We start from the raw sequence: 20,394 nt of genomic DNA on the forward strand, positions 1-20,394 counted from the left end.
ATTCCGAAGCCAGTCAGCGTCCAGATTGGTAGGATCTGGCCTGAAACCACCCACTGGGGCCGGCAATGCAGGGGAAACAGCCACAAAAAGGAGCACCAGCAAACCGGGGAGCTGGCGAGACCGGCTAGGCTATCGAAAGGCTCGATAGGCGTTAGCTTGGCCGGCGGCCACGCTACGTACCCAGTACTGTCAGGTACCCGCAAGCCACGCAGCCACCCTTGCTTAGAGCTTTGCAGAAAACGGAGAACAGTCCAGATCCGGAGATCGACTTTTGCCATGGGGCGGGGCATCATCTCAGCATAGAGAGAAACATGAATGTTGATGTGGGCTGATAGATTTATGTACAACAGCGATGGAGAGGTATCTCAGCATGTAGTAACATGAGAAAGTTGATGAAGGCGAGGGAATTCAAAATGCAAATGTGTGGTGGGCGACTGGGGAGGGGGGGGGGCTTGGCATCGACACGTCATCGCCTTGCTACCAACTTAAGCACAGAGTAATACCCTGTAAGTACCGAGAGTGCCTACAAGTTACTAAGAGGCTTGCACTTAAGGACTTACCTAGGGCATACCTACCAAGTACAGGATCTACTAGTGATGCTAGTAATTAATATCCACGGAGTATCTCCATATCCGGAGTAGCTATTCTGTATCTATTAATTCCCCAGTAGTAAGTACTGCCGAGGCTCCTGGATATATCAACCCCATCATCCTCGCCATCTCCACCGATTCACTTCTCAGCCACCATCATCCCTCCGTCGTCTTGGAAATCTGACCTCTCTGCCATCCCGGAATTCCGCACGATATCAACAGGGAGAAGAGAAATGATCCAGCACTCCGTACCCGCCGACGGGTCCTAGATACGTAATCTAGCCCGCCGTCGGTCTCTGGGCATCCTACCCGGTACGGTAATACGGACTGCTTCCGACAACGTCCGCATTGGACGGAGAACTTGTCATTGTCGTCTAGCTTAGACACAATTGTCAAAGGTCATTTCGTCTAACAGCCACGCGTCCAAATGTCATGCAGAAGCGAAACTTTACGAGGTTCGGCAAGGATGTCATGTCTAGGTACCTAGGTGGACTGTCTTTCAGATTTCAGGCTTTCGGGCTTCTTCTCACGGCCTTGAAGCACTGCCATCACGTCGCTCACGTTGTCTTTATTGCCCTTGCGTTTCTTCGGACCACGCTTCCGTCCACTTTTCTTCCCTGACCCTTCGCCCTCGTCCCAACCAGCTCCGTCCTCGTCATCCTCATCGCCAACCCGACTTTCACCAAATCCTAGATCCAGATCCGCAGCATCTGCTCGGTCCCTTTCTCTCAGCCGCGCCAGCAATTGCTGCTGCCTGGCGGCTTTGTCGGGATCTGACTCGACAGCTGCGACCCCACCAGCCTCCTCATTTCTTCGTAGGCCCGCGGCCCGCTTAAGAGCCGAAAGGAGTGTGGGATCTTTCAAAATCGGATTGGTGCGATCCTCGGCTGCTTCCTCTTGATTGCTTGTTGCGAAGTAATTTCGCGGCTTGTCGCTCGTCGATGCAATGGTCTTCTCGGTGGCGTTAACCGTTGCTGCTGTCTCCTTGTCGCCGGCCTCATCTTCTGACTCGCTGATAATGCCGGCGAGGGGATTGTAATCGGCCACGCCTTCAAAGATATCGTCGTTTTCATCTTCAGCCGCTTGCTGGTCCAAAAGGGCCTGTTGCTTGGCTCGAAGTTCAGCTGGTACTTCCATTCCAAGAGGCTGGTTTAAATCGCCTTTTAGGACGTCCTCTTCCTTGTCAATCCATCGGGTCTTCCTCTTTGTCGTTCCATCTTTATTGGTGATGAGTAGTACCTCCCTTCGCCGCCCATTGATGATTTCGATGAATTTCTTCTTGTTTGGCCTGTCCGAGGTCACCTTTTTGAAGCGTTCTCCAAGTGCTGGCTCCGGGCGTGGGGGTTCTAGGTTTTTTCGGCTCTCCTTCAGCCGCTGCAAGATCGCATCTCGTGTCATAGGTTCTTGAACGTCCCCAGCAGTCTCATCTTGTGCTTTCTTCGAAGTCGGTCCCACTGTCTTCACGCCCTTCTCAAGCACTTCATCAAGCTCGTCGTCTACCTGTAATTGAGCAGACTCCTCGTCCTTCTTCTCCACATGCGGAACACTATGAACATCTTCTCCTCGCCGAATCCTTTCCAGCAATTTCCAGTCCAAGCCTTTCACTAAATGTGTACTGCTGAGATCGCCACCGATACCGATCTCGCTTCTCAGCTTTTCAAAAGTGGCTTCGTCGATCTGTTGTAGTTTGTACATCTCTTCCAGTGCCTTGAAACGTTTTTCCTTGTCATCTGATGTCACTACACCCTCATCATCTGTTCGTCGAGCCAGAGTGCGGTCTTGGTAGCCAGAGGCGAGCTTGGTGCCTTTCGGTGCGCTGGACTTGAATTTTTTTGTGGGAGGTTGTCCATCTTGTCCTTTCCGATATTCTGCAAGCTGTTGCGTGAATACTTTAGAAGCGTTATATCCCGCTACAGAACGAGGCGTCATGGGAATCGATGCGCGGGCTCTGGAGCCAAGAGCGGGCTTCTTGAAGGCTTGTGGCGAGGCCCCACTGCTTGACGTACTAGCATTTTGGTCAGTCTGAAGAAGATTGCGAAAATGAGAATTGTCCATCACAAGGTGTGCGTGTGCAGGAGCTCTCGCAAGTCGTCGGTGCGATATGAAGGAAAGACACCTGCTGAAGAACGTTGCGGGCGGAGTTGGAGAATCCAGAATAATGGTCATTTATTAGCCTCGCTAGCCTCACCAGGCTAGTGATCTTGGGCTGGGAAGGCCCCGCTTATCTCCAGACTTCAAATCCACTCTGTCGATTCAAACGAAGTGCCAGACTTGCCTTTCTGTAGCAACATTTTCTTAACTGCCAAACAGACATCCTAGAGATCAGGATGGGAAGGAAGCGCAAGAACGCTGAGCGGACCGAGACCTCCAACGAACCTCCATTAAAGAGGCGGCCCTCAACAACGCCTTTGCCTGATGGTGTTCATCATTACCAGAATATCGATGAAGTTCCGTGGGACATTCAGAAGTAAGAATCAGAAAAGTCTACATTCTCTCAAGGCTAACCTTTCTCTTTCTGCAGGTATTGGCATCAGGGCTACTCAATATTTTCAAAGTATGATGACGGCGTCTGGATGACTGACGGCTCATGGTATGAAGTCACCCACGAGTCGGTCGCAAAGTAGGTTTCCCCGTCCTCTCTGCTCTGCACGAGGACTGTCTGACACTGGTCAGTACTATTGCACAACACATGGCAGAAGCTGCGCCAGCGGGGAAATCAATCATCTTCGATGTCATGTGTGGCGTAGGGGGAAATACAATTGCATTTGCTCTTTCCGGGAAATGGAAACGGGTCTACGCGATTGAGAAGGATGCTGCCACTCTAGCCTGCGCGAAGCACAATGCCGAGATATATGGCGTTGCTGATCGAATCACCTGGTTTCATGGGGACTGTTTCGAGATTCTAGGTTTGGATGAGTCCAAGAAAGCGAATACTGTGGAGGCGCTTAAGGCGATCGCGGCCAATTATGGTGTCATTTTTGCCAGTCCCCCTTGGGGAGGTACGTACTCAATACCAGGCAAACAATTTGGCGCTTATGGTTGATACAGGTCCCGGATACCGAGAAGCGGAAGTCTTCGACCTCGACACCATGCAGCCATATTCTTTCGGCTATCTCTACGAATCCCTCAAGAAGCTGACGCCTAATGTGGTACTCTACCTGCCGAGAACTAGTGACCTGCGGCAAATCGCGAAAGTTGTTGGAGAGGACAAGAAGACTCAAATTGTGCATTATTGCACCAAGGGCAGTAGCCGGGCCTTGTGTGCATACCTGGGTGACTGGGGATCGCTGAAATTGGGAGACTTGTGATTCGAGTGTGTCGTGGACCTTTGCATAATGCCACCATGTACCGTTATGATACCCTGAATTAGTGAATGAGCATCCTGTGCCCTGCCTGTGACCTTCATATTCGTGCGTGATGAAGTAGAGCTTGGATCAGCTGCGGCAAGGCTGCACAAGGCTGCCGGTGGCGCGTCAGGCTGCTGCCAAGTCACGCTAAACGCGAGTCATCTGGTCGATGGCTCCCTTCTCCAAACTCCGAACTGTCGTGATCTTGGGACTCCCCCATTTTGCCTACCTACAACATCTCCCACTCATCCTGACGGTGGGTTACGGCATCAATATCGAATCCCCAGCGTTTTATCTGAGGCGCCGCGATGACAGTCACCGTTACCTAAATGCGATGCCAAATTTAGGTGGCAAAGGAATCACGGCTGCGGGGTCAGCGCAGCTTCACTTCAACATCACTTCCTCCCGTCAACCGGCATCATGGCTACCGATGTCTACCAGCAAGCTAACGACCTCGATCATCTCTTCGACGATAACGACGATGAGATAGCGGACTCAGCAGCCAATACTCCATTCGACCAGAGTTTCAGTGTGCCCGCAGACACCAACGATGAACTCAGTGCGCTGTTGAACGAAGGCGGTGGCGAGGGCTTTAACTTGGATGAGCTGAATGAAAGAGAACTGGAGCAGGGAGAAAAGGCGGCAGATGCAGTTGATTACGAAGACATCGGCGATGATGAGTCGTTACCTGACGAGGAGCCGATGCAAGTTGAGATAACAACGGACATGCTGCCAGGGATCGAGGAGAACGCATTGGATGGCCTCGATGACGACGACCTCTTCGGCCCCTCTAGTCCTATCTTATTCAGTACTCCGCTGCCGACAACTGCTCCTTTGAAGCCCGAGGAGAAACCTGCGAAGGATGGCGATCACGAGTCCGATCTGGCCTCGGAGCATGGAGACGAAGCTACACAAGACCTCTCTATGCTGGAGCCCGAGATGGACGAGGTTGAAGATGCAGAATATCGTATACAGCTGGCTCTTTTCGCACAATCTGGAAAAGGCTACATTCCAAAAACTGAGCGAGAGAACATCGAAGAATGGTTGAAGGTCGAGTTCCCCAAGTTCAAACGCGACGAGGCACCGTATTTCAATAAACTCTTCCCTCCCCGACCGCACAAATGGCAGGGGAAAACGCCTTTAAAGCTCCCCAGACAAATCCACCCAACGAAAGTCAATTTGGAAATTGAACAAGACCAGAGAGTGGCCTTCAATGCAATAGCCCCGATTGCTGCGCCAGAGGTTGCCACAGATTTCGTGAAGATTGGCCAACCTACAGCGCCTCAGGGAGTTACGGAGTCTTCGGAGGAATCTGAGTCTGATGAGCCTCTCCCTGGCGGTCTGACGATGAGAGATTTGGAGTTCATATGCACTGACTTCGAGACGTTATCGCACCTTGCACCTTCGGACGACGAGTATGTCGAGGTCCAACCCCGAATTGTCGATAGCGATGAAGAGATGTTCGGGTTCGATGAATTTCATGATGCTGAAAAGCCTCGCAAGAAGCGCCGCCTTGGTTTGGATCCTCAAGATATTGTCAAAATCCGCCAGCTCGACGTGCCGTTCCTCGATGATCCCGAGAGGGCGACTGCAAGACTTGCCACCAAGGTCGTACTAGATTTGAACGACACCGACTTACTTGTTGAAGAAGTCGATCTAGAGGCCCTCAAAGCGAAGGCTCGCCCGGGCGAGAAGCAGCGTGCTGTCAAGACTCTCAAGGATCGCCTCCAACATCGCTTCAAAACTTCGAATGATGCTGAGTATGATCTTCTCAAGCAGAATCACCGGCACAAAGTCCGAGGTCAACTCACAAATTTGACCATCGAGCATTCACTGCCGGCAGTCCGTTTGCAATACCCGTACTATCAAGTTCAGTTGTCTTTGCAAGAGTTGCGCAATTTCCATAGGAAACGGATGCACTTCAGACATCCTGTTGTTTTTCGGCAACCTGCAAAGGTTAAGAGAAAGCATCAAAAGCATCGACCCGCCTTGGAGCTGTATCCCACAACGAAAGAGATTTCGATGGCTGATAACTCGTCGATAATTCTCCTCGAATATTCCGAAGAACATCCGCTGATGCTCTCTCAGACGGGCATGGGTAACAAGGTCATCAATTACTATCGCAAGAAGAGCAATGACGACAGTTTCAGGCCCAAATATGATATCGGCGAGACCTCCATGTTGCTGCCGGAAGACAAATCTCCCTTCTACATCTTCGGCCAAATCGATCCCGGCGAAACTATGACTGCTCTCTACAACTCTATGTACAGAGCCCCCATCTTCTCCCAGGATACCAAGTCCCACGATTTCTTGGTAATCCGAGAAACTACTGGAGTGCACGGCCAAAGTCACTACCTGAGGAACCTTGAAAATATTTTCGTGGTCGGGCAAGAACTACCCTCAGTTACTGTGCCTGGAACGCATTCTCGCATGGTCACAACTGCAGCCAAGAATCGTCTGAAAGCCATATCATACCGCATTGCCCGCAAAAAAAGGACCAACCGAATCCACGTTGAAGACGTTACGAGACATTTTCCTGGCACAACGGATATGCAGAACCGACAAAAGATGAAAGAGTTCATGGTTTTCAACAAAGAATTTAAGGAGTGGGAAATGAGGCCAGGTGACAAGGTTCCCAGCGAAGAGCAGATCCAGTCCTTGATTCGGCCGGAAGATATCTGTCTGTTAGAGTCGATGCAAGTCGGCGCACAGTATCTTCAGGATGCCGGGTACGCGGATAATGATGAGGAAGATGACACCAAGGAGAACGAGGCCGATAGTATCGAGCAGCAACTGGCTCCATGGAGGACAACGAAGAATTTTCTACAGGCCGCTCAAGGCAAGGCTATGCTCAAGTTGTACGGCGAAGGTGATCCATCAGGCCGTGGCGAGGCATTTTCCTTTATCAAGACGAGTATGAAGGGCGGATTTCGACCCATAGGCGGTTCTGCCATGGATGCCATCGCTTTAAAGAAAGAACTCGGTGGCCACAGCTATAATGTCGCAAGACAACAGAAATCCTACGAAGAATCTATTCGTGGCATCTGGGACAAGCAGAAAGCGAGTCTCGGGTCAAAAATTGAGCCTTCGGATCTCGACATGGAAGGGGATGTGGACGCTCAAGAAGATAAATATCCCGAGATTCGGTCCAACATCCGAGCAACGCCAATGTCTGGAACGCAGACGCCTTCGATCTCAAGACGTCGGGATGACGAGACGGCCACCTCATTCAGTAGACGCAGCGTTGGCAGCCAAACTCAACGGGCACTACGGATTGTGCGCCGAATCAAAACCAAAGATGGAGAAATCATCGAGCAGGAACACTTTGAAACTGACCCGGCAGTGATTAAGCGATATATCAAGATTAAGGAAACGGAAGAGGTGCAATCTACAAGGTTTGTGACTGGCCACAATTTTGCGTCCCTATCTCCTGCTTACATGTGCAAAGTCTCAGTGAACTTGAACCTACCGGCGACCCAGAGCTAGATGCGCGGCAAAAGAAACGGTTAGTAAATACCACCCATCATGTGCACCTTCGATTTTCGGGATTGCTAATGACTCCAAACAGACTCGAAGAGGCCATCGCGCAGCTCGAGAAGAACAAGGCCCGCAGGCAAAAGCGCAACAAGAACAAAGAAGCCAGGCAAGGCGTTACCTCGCCCGGTGGCACAGCGATGTCTCCGGACGGTGACGGAGCTGGCGGTGGCGGCAGGAATACGCAGCCCACGCAGCGGAAGTGTGCGAACTGTGGCCAGGTGGGCCACATCAAGACCAACAAAAAGTCAGTCACCAATGCTAAGTGTAAAAATTGCAATCTCCCCGTTGATCGCAAAGTTGGGTCCCTGTTGATGAGTGCACCGAACTTCTCAGGTCAGAGGCATTGAGAAGAGCGTCCCTCCTTGCCACTTTGGTCTGAGAACGGCGGCTCATGAGAAAGCTTTTGATGCGAGAATGGGACTCGACTTTGCTTCGCTTGATTTTCGTCCGACTCGACATATTTCGACGTTTCGTTCCCTTCGCCCATGGCGGTGAAAAATCACCTTGTACCGCCATGCGGCAGCAAGTTGCGCGCAGTCCCAACACCACCTCGGCGATCCGAAGTTCTCTTTAGCTCTCTTTAGCTCAGTGCTCAACCCCTTTTCACTCTTAATATCTCCTGGCCATTATTCAATTGCTGACATTGTTTCATTATCAAGATTATGTCCCCTGCTCAACGGCACCATCAAACAGGAAGATGGCTTCAACAACGCTGCGTTCATGGGCGCGCCGCCTACGATGTCTTAACCAGACCCTCGACCAAGAACTCCGCAGTTTGGTTATTGTTCATAGCGGCACGACAGGAAGGGGCAAAATATTCGAGATGGGACGACGATATCCCGTGTGGATCGAATAGCCTTCGTCCTTGGTATGACTGAGCGAAAGGGTCGGCGGCATTTGCAAGGTATGGGACAAGGGACGTCATTGCGTCTATATAGGGGGTGTTTCATTGATTGCATAGCGTGGTTATACCACATCGGATGATGTGATCTTTTGAGCAAAGCGTGGGAATGGTGAAAAGCATAGCCAGCACGATAAATCTTTTTGCATGTACCAATATGACTCGAGGCTTCTCCGGAGCCTTTATCAGTGTTGGAGCTAAAACTCTTCTTTGGGCAGATTCTCGAGATGCAGCCTTAGGAATCTACTCCTTGCTCCTGGTGGCATATCACACATACAACGCTCGCATGATACCCCTAAATCTCCGATCCTGAAGCAACACTGACACTGAGCGAAGGAGGTCTATCTCATCACGTGGCCGGCCATGCGGCATGAGTGACCGATCCCGTGACGGACTTTTATCGGAAACCATTTTGATGCTATCAATTTGCTCTGACCGCCAGGAAACTCAAGCTTTTCTGTAAATGGGCATAATAACCTTCCGGCTTGCCTCTTTGGTGGCCCACAAATCTTCTCATAAAACTCGACTGCTCTGGAAGGGTGATCATTTCTTGGTGCAAGTAAGAGACCAGAAGAAGTAGTTCGACGTTCAATATGACTTCGAGCAAACCGTCATACATCATCGTCGGAGCTGGCGTGTTTGGAGTATCCACTGCCTATCACCTGATCAAGAAGTACCCTGACGCGTCAGTGACTTTGGTTGATCGAGATGCCTTTGATGCAGAGAGCCGCGTGGCTGCCTCGTGGGACTGGAACAAGGTAGTCCGCGCCGACTACGACGATATAGTATACTGCCAACTGGCGCTTGAAGCACAAGACATCTTCGAAACGGATCCGTTGTGGAAGCCTTATTTCCATCAGACTGGCATCTTCTGGACATGCCGCAGCAACTACGCACAGGAAGTCATCGACAACTACAAGAAACTCGGCCGGACCGCGGATCTTCGAGCCGTGTCTGTCGACGAGGCCCGGAAGCTGTACGGGGGCCTTTTCGAAGACGCTGATTACAACGGGGTCCAAGAAGTGCTCATCAACAAGACCAGTGGCTGGGCTGCTGCTGGAGACGCTCTGCGAGCCGTCACCCGCAAAGCCATAGAGCTCGGTGTGAAGTACGTAACGGCAGAAGTTGCAACGTTGCAACTCGACAGCCGCGGCCGTTGTTCTGGAGTCAAGACAACGAAAGGAGAGACCTTGACAGCCTCGCACGTTATCCTCTGCACGGGTGCATATACGCCAAAACTGCTGGAATTGAGCGCTGCGAGTAGTGGTCTGAAAGACCTTCGGACCGAAGGCAGGATTGTAGCAGGTGGCATCACAACGGGAATGACGAAACTTGACAACGAGTCATATCAGAGATTTGCCACTATGCCGGTGGGCGTTCAGGGGTACACTGCACAAATAGGTAATGTCCTACCATGATCCAGTCTCCCATCGGTGGCAGTACACCTAATTGTCGAAAACAGGTCCGTTTATCGGCAGTCTTCCCCCGACTCCAGACAGAGAGATCAAGTGGTGGGGACAGACGATATTCAAAAACACCCATGAAGTGTTACCCGGCCGCCATCTTTCAGCACCGCCTGCAGAACCAGACTACGCCCAATGGAAAGTTTCCAGGAGACTCAAGGAAGACATTGACTATGCCAACAAGGTGTTTTACGGCAAGAATGGCGCGCACTGGAAGATGGAGAAACATCGGATCTGCTGGTATGTATTCCTACTGCCGTCCCCCCTCCTTGTCAGAATGACAGGATGAGACATGACATTGTACTAACCTCAAGCGACAAAAAAAGGGATGCCTTCACCACGAGCTCGGACTTCATCATTTCGCCACACCCAGCCTCGAAGGGGCTGTACCTCGCAACCTGTGGCTCGTTCCACGGCTATAAGTTCTTCCCGGTGCTCGGCAAGTACGTCCTGCAAATGCTGGAGGGTTCGCTGTCGCCGCAATTGGTAGAGAAATGGGCTTGGGATCGCGAGCGGCCGGATCCGTCACTTAACCCGGATTGGCCGAGGGCCGAGATGAAAGATCTCCTGGACCCAGTCAGAAGTTCGAAGCTGTAGTGGGAACATCATGTGGCTCTTGGGGGAGACCCCTTCGAGTTGTAATGGACGGAAGGTTTGGACGCGCAAAAACACACACACATATATATATATATATGCATGAAAAGAGCCTTTACCACATCCGATTCGTCCTTCCTTGGTGTTGTTGCTGTCAAAACTGTTTGAGAGAACAAGCACCTCATTATCGAGAGTTGTAGCTTTGCATGGGTGTTGGGCTATCCCATCAGTCAAAGTTTCAAGCTATATCCGGAGGCATTGTTGATTCTGATCGCTTCAGAATCGAGCATATATGTCATGAACAAGTCAAACTTGATGTGAGAGCAGAAAGAGAACCGGGGTCGGAGTGTTTTGAGCAGGTCCTTGTGATCTTCTGACCAAGTCCCGCCGAGCAACTTCTGGTGGGAACTTTCAGGAAAATCAAGTCACCAATCTCGGCGGATCAATCTAGGCCACATTCAAGACAAGTACGGGGGCACTCGGCTGCTCATCCAAGTGTGCGGGCCAGCGCCTCAGATTCATATATCGTATCTTACAGTACATCGATCTGGAGATTTGTTTTCCCTTATCAGGTAGGGGTGTTTCGGCGAGCATCGACAACAGGGCGCACAAATGTCCGAGGACCCACCCCCAAAGCGGCCTTCACCACGGTGCTGCGTTCCGCCCTCCGGTGTCCGGGCTGTAGCACCTTATGCTCGAGACCAGAGACCAGAGAGGCTTCGGGCTTCCCTTACCGAAAAGGATATGCGTTTTCTAGATCGGACAGATATCAAACGCGTCTATCTTAGACACCGGGACGTCACGCCCTCTCCCCCACTCTCTATAATAGCGTCTTATTAAAGAAGTGGACTGGATAGAAGGTCTCTTCGTTCAACGTCGATATCCTCGCGCAAGACTCAGGAAGAAAATGGAGGAGCATTTCCCGCAGCCGTGGGTGAAGACGCCCTTGATCGAAAGCCGGGCCCTTGGAGAAGCAGCAAAATGGTACATCTCTATCCTCATATCTGCCGGGGGTTGATTGCCTTGATTCGTGACCATTCTAAGTCGTAGAAGCAGAATCTTCCTGAAGCTCGACAACTACAACCCGATAGGTCCTTCAAGTCTCGAGGTATCGGGACCTACATCCTGCGCCGAGCCGCTGAACGTCGGGGGTCTTCCAAAATACACTTCTATGCGGCATCAGGAGGCAATGCAGGTATTGCCTGTATCCACGCCGCCAAGGTGATAGGCCACCCGGCGACGGTGGTGATACCTACCACTACAAAGCCTACAATGGTGTCCAAGTTGTGGGCCATGGGGGCAATGGGAGTCATTCAACATGGCGCCAGCATCGCAGAGGCCCAAGAATACATTCAGAAGGTGCTGTTGCCAAAGGACCCCAACGGCTGTTTCGTTCCGCCCTTTGACCATCCAGACATATGGGAAGGCAATGCGACGACCATGAGGGAAATCGCAGAGCAGCTTGGCGGAAAGCCTGACGTTGTGGTCTGCAGCGTCGGAGGCAGAGGCTTGCTGAATGGAATCATGCAGATGCTTGACGACAAGGGCTGGAGTAACGAGGTCGAGGTCCTAGCGATGGAGACAGAGGGCGCGGACTCATTGAATCAATCTCTGCAAACCGGAAAGCTCATCACGGCTCCGCGAATTACATCCCAGGCCACCAGCCTGGGCGTCGTCAGGGTTTCTCAGAAAACATTCGACTACGCCCAGCGACCGCACGTCACGAGCATCGTCCTCTCGGACGCCGAGGCCGCACGGAGTTGCTGTCTCATTGCGGAACACGAACGGATGATGGTCGAGCTGACCGTCGGCGTCAACGTGCCAGTCTGTGACGGGGGTTTGTTGGAGAAGGCCCTAGGCACTAAGAAGACTCTCGATCGATCGAGCAAGGTCGTGATAGTGGTTTGTGGTGGAAATGACATCAATATTGAGATGCTGATGGGCTGGCACACCGCGATGTTGGGCGTGGAAGGCTTCCAGGAAAGCACAACAGCTGCAGCACCCAGAACGAGGCCACGCAGGGTAGCCGTGAACTGAGCGACGACAGAATCGTTCTGAATTGGAGAAGACTCGGGGTTGGACTCATGCATGGCTGTGGCGATTTTTGATTGACGTAAAGAGAAACTTGAGAATCAGTCGGAAGAGGATGCGTTGAGATGAATATTCTCGTACCTTTAGGAGTGCCACTAGCATCCTCGACTTGTGGCCGTCTACGCGAAGAGGGTTCCTGGAGTCTTCAAGCAGCGTTTGATATGGTCGATCACACGATCGCACGTGACAAGGCTTGGCATTTAGAGATGCCAAGCACTTGAAATGACACGAAGTCGTTCCGTTCTTATAAAGTCTGACATTTGCCCCGACAGCAGCTTCAATTCTAATCGTGTCCTCCAATTGAGTTGCAGTCCCAATCGGAGTAAAGCTCCCAAGTAGTTTGATTTCACCACCATTATGCTCGAAAAGACGCGGCGCTTACCCAGCGAGATACTTCTCTCGAGACTGACGCTTACTGTACCTGGGGAATTTGGGTGTCGATACCCGACCCCCGCGCCTCCGACGAAGTCACCTAGTTTCCTTCAAACAGTGCTGCAATCCGTGGGCTTGAAGTCGAAATTCTTCAAGACTGGGTACCTTATTGGTCAGGATTTGAAAAGCCGCAATGGTAAGGACATCAGTCGCCTTTCAGGAAAGCCAATCAATGAATTGAAGGTGAGTAATTGATGCCATCAACCCGGGACCGATGACAATGTCGCAACTTCGACAACTCTCGGGATGTGCTGTCACACATCGATAAGAGCCCAGAACCTCTGCCGGACGCACGTTCTTTATCTGCCAATGATTGTCCGCTGGTGCCGCCAGCGGTTGTCCTTCCCTTTTCATGTCTCAGCCGGGTCCGGCTCGCCGATCATATGACCGGCATAAGGCCAATGCCCCCTTTCGGTTTCGAAATCCTGATCGGTCTAACGGATCCTGTTGAGACAAAGCGGCTGCAGTGGCCGATAAGGCCATCGGCGTGGCGTCTTGAGGAGGAGGCGTATCTGGATTTAAGCTTCCTCATTATCATGTTCAACCTCGTCCCTCACCCTCATCGATACTTGTGACTTGTCCCTTTTGAATCTTGTCGTTCTAATAAAACAATGGCGCAATCATTCTTGAAGAACTACCTGGGCCTTGGACGGTCGTCGCCGGCGGATGACAAAACCCCCATCAGGGCTTTGCCGGCCTCTTGGTACACCTCACAGGAAATGTATGAGCTTGAGAGACGAGCGATTTTCTCCCGAAAATGGCTTCTGACCACGCACAAACTGAGACTGGCCAACCCAGGGGACTGGCTACGATATGAAGTGGCCGGTTTCCAGTTCATTCTCTGTCGAGACCGCGATGGGAACCTCAATGGCTTTCACAATGTCTGCAGACATCGTGCCTTTCCTATTGTGACTGAGGAAAAAGGGCACAACAACATCTTTTCTTGTAAATACCATGGTTGGTCATATGGCCTCAACGGCAACCTCACAAAAGCACCGGAATATCAAGATCTGCCTGGATTTGACAAGTCGAAGAATGGTCTTCTGCCCATCCATACCCATATCGACCATAATGGATTCATCTGGGTGAACTTGGATGGTGGTGCGAAGCCAGAGATTGCCTGGAACGATGACTTCGAAGGCGTCGACAAGCAAGACAGGTTTCAACACTACAATTTCGACGAGTACCAATTTGATCACAGCTGGGAGATGGAGGGCGAATATAATTGGAAAATCTTGGCCGACAATTACAACGAGTGCTATCACTGCAAGACGACACATCCTGACATTCCCACCATCGCGGATCTCAGTTCTTACGGGGTCGAGACAAAGGCCGGCCATATCCAACATTTCGGCAACCCTACGCCGGAACAGATTGCCCGTGGTCTGAGGGTGGCTGCCACCTATTTTTTCCCCAATGCCTCCCTGAACGTTTCGTAAGTGCATCATTCAGGCTGGACAAGCCACATTGCTAATTCTTTCCAAGGCCGCACTTTTTCTTCATCCAGAGATTTGTGCCCAGCGGTCCTGTCAAGTCGACCATGAAATATGAAGTCTACAGGAACAAGAACTCTAGTGATGAAGATTTTGAACTCGTCAACCAAATCTACAAGAGAATCATGTCGGAGGACAAGTACCTGTGCGTCAACACACAGAAGAATCTCAACGCGGGAGTTTTTGTCAACGGCGAGTTGCACCCCAGGATGGAGAAGGGCCCTCTGTTCTTCCAGAAAACAGTGCGCGAGCTTGTGCAAGCCCACCACAAGCGAGAGACAGATGCCCATGATGAGATTTGGCCGGCTCGACAAACTCTCCCCAAGGCCGATGTGACCAGCCAGAAAGACGTTGCCTTCTGCTCCGCTGTGGATTGCTGCAGGATCAATAAGGAGCCCATTGCAGCGTAGCCGCCGTCACGGTATGTAGACGTTCCAGTTCGATAGCATTCTTCTAGTCTAGCGGCGCTGTAATAGAATTCGCAATCACGATCTGAAGAGGTCTTACCTGCAATGTTCGCCCCTAACCGTTCTATGTCATGCAACCATCTGCAGGATTTCCACGAATGCTCGATGAGTGGTCGGGTTGATTCCAGAAGGATGTCTTGCTCAAGGTTGGATCCGCGCCAATCGTTACAATGAGGGATGAATCGTGATAGTCATGAATCAAGCTTCCTGCGGGGCTCGTGGCGAGGTGGCGATTATTTATTTAGTGGAACAGAATCCCCCTTGTTCGTAACCTTAAGAATTTATGAAACTTCGACGACAACGACAACAACACCAACACCAACACCAACATCAACATCAACATCAACAACAGATAAGGCATCTCAACTTTGTTTTGCTGTCCATACAATGGCAACCATACACAGGCCCTTGCAGTCCTCTTCGGCCGCCAGTCTCCCAGACCTTTAAGGTCATTCTGGGCTCTTTTGCTGACGTCCAACATGACTCCGACCGAGGAGACCACCAAGTTCAACGGAAGACAACGATCGCATCATGCTTGCCTCACTTGCAGGTCTGTCACGCTTCTTGAAGGATCCGTTCTGTGTCCTGTGTGCCAACCGTCTTACAGGAGGAAGAAAACTCGCTGTCCTGGCGAGAAGCCAGCCTGTTCAAGCTGTGTCCGCCTGAAGCAGCCATGCTCCTATGCGCCCGTGGTCAGAGCGATACGGGGCGGCCGATCGGTATATTATCTGACGCCTTTCCGTGTGATGCACGTGTGTTAAGTAATCTACAGGAGGAGAGGCTGGCACACCTGGAAGAGAAGTTAGATCTCCTGTTGAGTGGTGGTTTGTACGGACGGACGGCCTCCCAGTAATGTTGTGCTCAAGTGTGCTGACCAGAGCATTAGACCGAGCCATGCCACACGTCAAGAGCAGGCACTCGAAGAGACTGCTGATTATTCAGAGAAGTCATACTCGGTGACTCCTCCGGCTCGCGAGCCCAGTTATCCCACTAGCCACCCTTCTTCTACCCTCGAGTTCAACTCCGAGAATGCGAATTTGCGGCCGCGCCCATCCGACATCGCCGTTGGAATTGAGCTGTACTTCAAGTACTGCCACAAGCAACCGATCTGGTGCTTTGGGCCCGAAGAAGTGGGAGATCCCAGCTCTCTCCCTGAAGAACTTGCTTGCAGTATCCTCGCCCTGACTTCGCGCTTCCCACCCAAATGTGATCAATTGCACCGCTATGGCAAGAATGCGAGGGGTTTGATCATGCTTCGTATCGCGAATGGTACGGTGGACCTTGCCACTATTGAGAGCTTGTGTCTGCTTTCGTACTCCTTTTTTATTGGTATGAATATCTGGCTAAGCTATGGAGCAAACTCTTGCTGACACCCACTTGGACGGAAACATGTCCCTCGGCCAATTCCACGTCGGCCTTGCTTTCCAGCTCTGTCGATCCGCTACGCTGGACCTCGAATCCACATACACTGTCGACGACGCGACCACAGAGCGGAAGAAAAGGCTCTTCTGGAGTCTTCAATTGCTTGAGCAGTCGTACGGCCGACAACACGGTCTTTTGAGTGTCCCAACAGAGACATGGCGACCATCTTATTCTTCAAGTGGCAGAGGTCAGGGACCCGATAGAGAAATTGATCAAAAGGCCCCGCCTTTGCCCAGGGATGACCTGGGATGTTCGACACCGACTGAGCCAGGAATCTGGAACACAAGTGTCCAGCTAGGATGGGTGTGGAGTCGGGTAAGAAAATACGTGTCGAACTGTGCTCACAACATATGGAAGGAACCTTGGCGGCACGACTCGATGTATGCCATGGTGCTCTCTGATTTCATGGAGACAGAGAACAGGATACCCATCTGCCACCGATACGACTCGGTCAAATTCTACGAGCGCAAAGTGGAAGAGTTGAAAATCAACCGAGATTATTGGGCCCCGTGGCTGAGGGAGCAGTTCACGTACCATGCGATCCCTACCGTGTTGAACCACCCTTTCCTCTACATCATCGGGGCACAACACAATCCCAACTTGGCAATTCCGAATACGTTTTGGAGGAGATCTTCCGAGCTCGCCCTCTTACACTCTACCTGGATTGTTCGCATGATTGACATGGTCTTGGACAAACAAATGCCGCTGGTCGATCCATTTTTCGGACATGTCGCTGCCATTGCAGCTACTGTGCATCTCTATTATTGTTGTGCTGCCGATTCCAGGTTGAAGCATAAATCAAACACGGACTTCGCAAAATGCAGGAGGTTTCTGAAAAGCTTTGTACCCTTTTCACCCGCCTGTAAAGCTTTGGTACGTGCTTTCAGCGAGAATAGGTCCCCGGGCTGACGGATTCTAGGACTCTAATCTAGACAAGATGACGCGGATTGCTGCCGGCTCCGAGAGCATGGATGTTGAAGACTGGATGCCCTCCAAGATCTACCTCAGTGTGCCTTTGATGTGGGATATCCTACAGTTCAACTGTATAGCGGATCCTCGAGAGATCCCCACGGCCGGCTTACTGGACGCCTGCCTCTCACCCGCGGTGCCTCAAAAATACGCGGACGAGAGCTCAACCCTTGAGATTATTGTCGCCACCTCACCAGAAATTTCTGTAAACACCGCTGATGGAGGGCAAGATGCTCCAATATTATCGTACAGAGCTCCTGTTTCTTCAGCGCTAGAGTCTGCACAGAAGAATGTCTGCAACGAAATATCTGTTGAACAAGCAGACAGTCTCACCCTGAACACGACCCCGTGGCTGTGGGCGGACCCTTCGCAATTCGTCGGCATGGGAGACATGGGCTATCACGACTCGCAGCCCGCAATGGGCGATGCTAGGGGCGCGGCATGGTGGGAGGTCGAGAACATTGGTAACGTCATGTTCAATCATTTCTAGCGTGACTTCTCGTCCCTTTTCCAAGACCGATTTTGAGCATCAAGGTATGCTTGTTGATGTCCATCTGCGTGATTTTCCGGTGCTAATCCTGAGCGTGACAGTGAGGACAATCCAACGACATTGCTGTCTCACACCCCCAACGTTGACTTTTGCGCCATCTACATTGCAAGCTTGGAGTTTCGCGGCGCAAATGACCTAGGAATTACATCGTTGCTGAGGCCAGGCTTTGACAAATTCAAATATCCTTATTCGACAGTCAAGATTCGCTAGACGGTGTCACCTTGTATGAAGACTAGTGCGACTTAAAAATTATCGATCGAAATAGAGCGGAAACCTTCCTCTGCGGCACTATGTCTGTGTTGGCAATCCCACAACGAAGTGAGTCGACACCAGGCCCGAAGAGCGGATGACACTGAACGTACGACACCCCTCAACATGGCGCCTGCAACACGTGTACATTTCTTCGTGGAACCATGTCTGAGAGTGCTGGCGCGGAGCGCACAACTGCGTGAGGAATGAAAGCGATCAGCAGACATCTGTACACCCTCCTTGGCCATCTCAATGCAGGACTCGGGCCGTATCTGGTGTTGTCGTCTCATCCGGGGTTGCCGCTCCGGGGTATCTGGGGACACCCTTTCCACGAGAGGGTGAAACGGATAAGAGCACCGAAGTTGGTCTAGAAGCGGCTTCTCGGCTCCGTATGCCGAACAAACTATTTGAATCCATGTCAGGAGACTTGCGGCAAGATGGAATCATTCCCAATTGGGAATTGTAGCTTATCTTCTGCACCGATTCGAGCGAGAAGGCGTGCGATATCAGACATCCTTTTCATCGGTCAGACGAACTATATTTTGCCGTATTTCCGGTGAAATCACTTCTGTATCTATATCCCTTTTCAATCATTGGTGAGAAACACTACGACGACCTCGTCTAACGTATGCAAGTGGTTCCCCTACCATGACTCGGCTAATGTGTCCAGATATAGCGGAAAAAGTGGCATTTCAAAGGATTGACGGACGTGTCAAATTCAAGGGATATGCCCGTCAATGGAAGCTGTTGCGTTGTTGGTCCCATTTGATGACTTGCTAGAATGAACGTGTATGCTCATTCTCGTCGCATGGGATGTCGCTCTTGGGCTGCTCCTATATGAATACCTCATCTATCACCTCAGGGCAATCCAACCCTCACTTTTTGAAAAGCAAACCCTTGACGGAATCTGCCAGGCTGTCTCAGGTTGCCCCGGGTGAGGTCCCCCCTCGCAAGGCTTTTTCGGACAATCTCACTCTATGCGAGCACGAAGGATTGTGCAACTCCTCAATACTATCAATCGGTTCTTTCCCTGGCATCATATACCATGCCGCACACAGTTTCTGCTCTCGAGTATCTAAAACCGCATTCTCTATACTCCGTGACCCGGACACGCAATTTGAGGGCTATTCGACCGCGACATCGGACACAAAAGACGATGAAAACATGCCTCCGTCCCATTGAGTTGGATGAATTCACCCTTTGTTGATCGAACGGTTGAATCTCTGCAAAAATTGCTGACGCCGTCTCACATTTTTCTTGCACCATTCATCATGCATGGCATTAAAGATGCTAAAGCCGACAGTATCGTCACCAAGGCTGGCTTTCAAAAGGGCCAGATCACTGCCGAAATGCAGACAACCTCCGTCGACGAGTCAACCGTCGCCAGATTCAGTTCATCGCCATCGGTGGCTCTATTGGCTCTGGGGCGCCGCCACCCCTTCTCTATATGGCCTGGTGCTCCGCGGACATGCTCCCAGGGTCCTCACTAAATGCACAAAGCAAGATATCCCAGTCTATACCTTAGCGGTTGTTCTCGCCTTTCCTTTCCTCTCTTTACTCCAGGTCCTCAACGGGGTATTGATCGTTTTGACCTAGCTGATCGACCTTATTACGGCCGGTGCGCTTATAGACTACTTGGCCATATGTATCACCTACCTCTGTTCTACCGGAGCTTCAAGTGCAAGAATTCGACCGGAAGCTATTCCCATAAACCGGTTGGCTTCAGCCTTACTGAACGTGGATTGGTGTCGTCGCCACTACTATTCTTATTTGTCTCTTCTACGGCTACATTTCCTTCGCACCCTGAAACGTCGAGTCCCTTTTCCAGAATTACACCATGCAGATTGTCGCTCCAATCCTCCAATTTTGCTGGAAATTCATCAAACGGACTCATTGAGTCAGACGGGCTGCACTGGGACTTGATCTGGGAGCGACTTATTGTCCACACGTACGAGGCAGGCTGTATCCATCCCCCTGGCGGGTTCTGGATCGAGGTGAGACAGCTGTTCTCCAGATTCTTTCAGAGGAGAGAAAAGAAGAGCGAGGACGATGCAACAAACATTGCTGATTGAATATCCTGTAGACTTGTGTGGAAATTGGGTCGGAAGCTAGAGTATCGCATCCACTGACTTCACCCTACGTCGAACGAAATTCTTGGGGACACTAGAAAACTCATACCACCAAGACCTTGAAGATATGTTGACGGGACCGAGAGAGAGAAGAATGTGGTCTCATAACCACAACGAAAGACCAAGGTTGCTTTATGCGGCATTGGGAACGCAGAACGCT

The 20,394-nt window shown here is 51.2% G+C and overlaps 8 protein-coding genes across 8 annotated transcripts; 7 read left to right on the forward strand and 1 right to left on the reverse strand.

Moving 5' to 3' along the window:
• Nucleotides 1–1,073: 1,073 nt before the first annotated feature.
• A1O5_00729 (uncharacterized protein) lies at nt 1,074–2,645 on the reverse strand (the record flags this gene model as incomplete). Its single annotated transcript, XM_007741348.1, has 1 exon — nt 1,074–2,645. One exon carries the CDS (start codon nt 2,643–2,645, stop codon nt 1,074–1,076), a length of 1,572 nt encoding a protein of 523 aa, XP_007739538.1.
• Nucleotides 2,646–2,917: 272 nt separating this feature from the next.
• A1O5_00730 (uncharacterized protein) lies at nt 2,918–3,898 on the forward strand (the record flags this gene model as incomplete). The annotated part of the gene is made up of 4 exons (XM_007741349.1): nt 2,918–3,057; nt 3,112–3,210; nt 3,264–3,589; nt 3,639–3,898. The coding sequence occupies 4 exons, from the start codon at nt 2,918–2,920 to the stop codon at nt 3,896–3,898; spliced, it is 825 nt and encodes a 274-aa protein (XP_007739539.1).
• A 459-nt stretch (nt 3,899–4,357) lies between these two features.
• A1O5_00731 (uncharacterized protein) lies at nt 4,358–7,821 on the forward strand (the record flags this gene model as incomplete). The annotated part of the gene is made up of 3 exons (XM_007741350.1): nt 4,358–7,332; nt 7,386–7,442; nt 7,506–7,821. The coding sequence occupies 3 exons, from the start codon at nt 4,358–4,360 to the stop codon at nt 7,819–7,821; spliced, it is 3,348 nt and encodes a 1,115-aa protein (XP_007739540.1).
• A 1,147-nt stretch (nt 7,822–8,968) lies between these two features.
• Nucleotides 8,969–10,435, forward strand: A1O5_00732 (uncharacterized protein; the record flags this gene model as incomplete). The annotated part of the gene is made up of 3 exons (XM_007741351.1): nt 8,969–9,776; nt 9,838–10,078; nt 10,165–10,435. The coding sequence occupies 3 exons, from the start codon at nt 8,969–8,971 to the stop codon at nt 10,433–10,435; spliced, it is 1,320 nt and encodes a 439-aa protein (XP_007739541.1).
• Nucleotides 10,436–11,339: 904 nt separating this feature from the next.
• A1O5_00733 (uncharacterized protein) lies at nt 11,340–12,469 on the forward strand (the record flags this gene model as incomplete). Its single annotated transcript, XM_007741352.1, has 2 exons — nt 11,340–11,416; nt 11,524–12,469. 2 exons carry the CDS (start codon nt 11,340–11,342, stop codon nt 12,467–12,469), a joined length of 1,023 nt encoding a protein of 340 aa, XP_007739542.1.
• Nucleotides 12,470–13,566: 1,097 nt separating this feature from the next.
• A1O5_00734 (cytochrome P450 oxidoreductase) lies at nt 13,567–14,858 on the forward strand (the record flags this gene model as incomplete). The annotated part of the gene is made up of 2 exons (XM_007741353.1): nt 13,567–14,390; nt 14,441–14,858. The coding sequence occupies 2 exons, from the start codon at nt 13,567–13,569 to the stop codon at nt 14,856–14,858; spliced, it is 1,242 nt and encodes a 413-aa protein (XP_007739543.1).
• A 1,446-nt stretch (nt 14,859–16,304) lies between these two features.
• Nucleotides 16,305–17,796, forward strand: A1O5_00735 (uncharacterized protein; the record flags this gene model as incomplete). The annotated part of the gene is made up of 2 exons (XM_007741354.1): nt 16,305–17,210; nt 17,257–17,796. The coding sequence occupies 2 exons, from the start codon at nt 16,305–16,307 to the stop codon at nt 17,794–17,796; spliced, it is 1,446 nt and encodes a 481-aa protein (XP_007739544.1).
• A 1,740-nt stretch (nt 17,797–19,536) lies between these two features.
• A1O5_00736 (uncharacterized protein) lies at nt 19,537–20,162 on the forward strand (the record flags this gene model as incomplete). The annotated part of the gene is made up of 1 exon (XM_007741355.1): nt 19,537–20,162. A coding segment is annotated over exon 1 (567 nt), but the record flags the coding sequence as incomplete, so codon positions are not given.
• Nucleotides 20,163–20,394: the final 232 nt, after the last annotated feature.

The sequence above is a fragment of the Cladophialophora psammophila genome (assembly GCF_000585535.1).
Source record: "Cladophialophora psammophila CBS 110553 chromosome Unknown aczJe-supercont1.1, whole genome shotgun sequence".
Classification (NCBI taxonomy): Eukaryota; Fungi; Ascomycota; class Eurotiomycetes; order Chaetothyriales; family Herpotrichiellaceae; genus Cladophialophora; species Cladophialophora psammophila.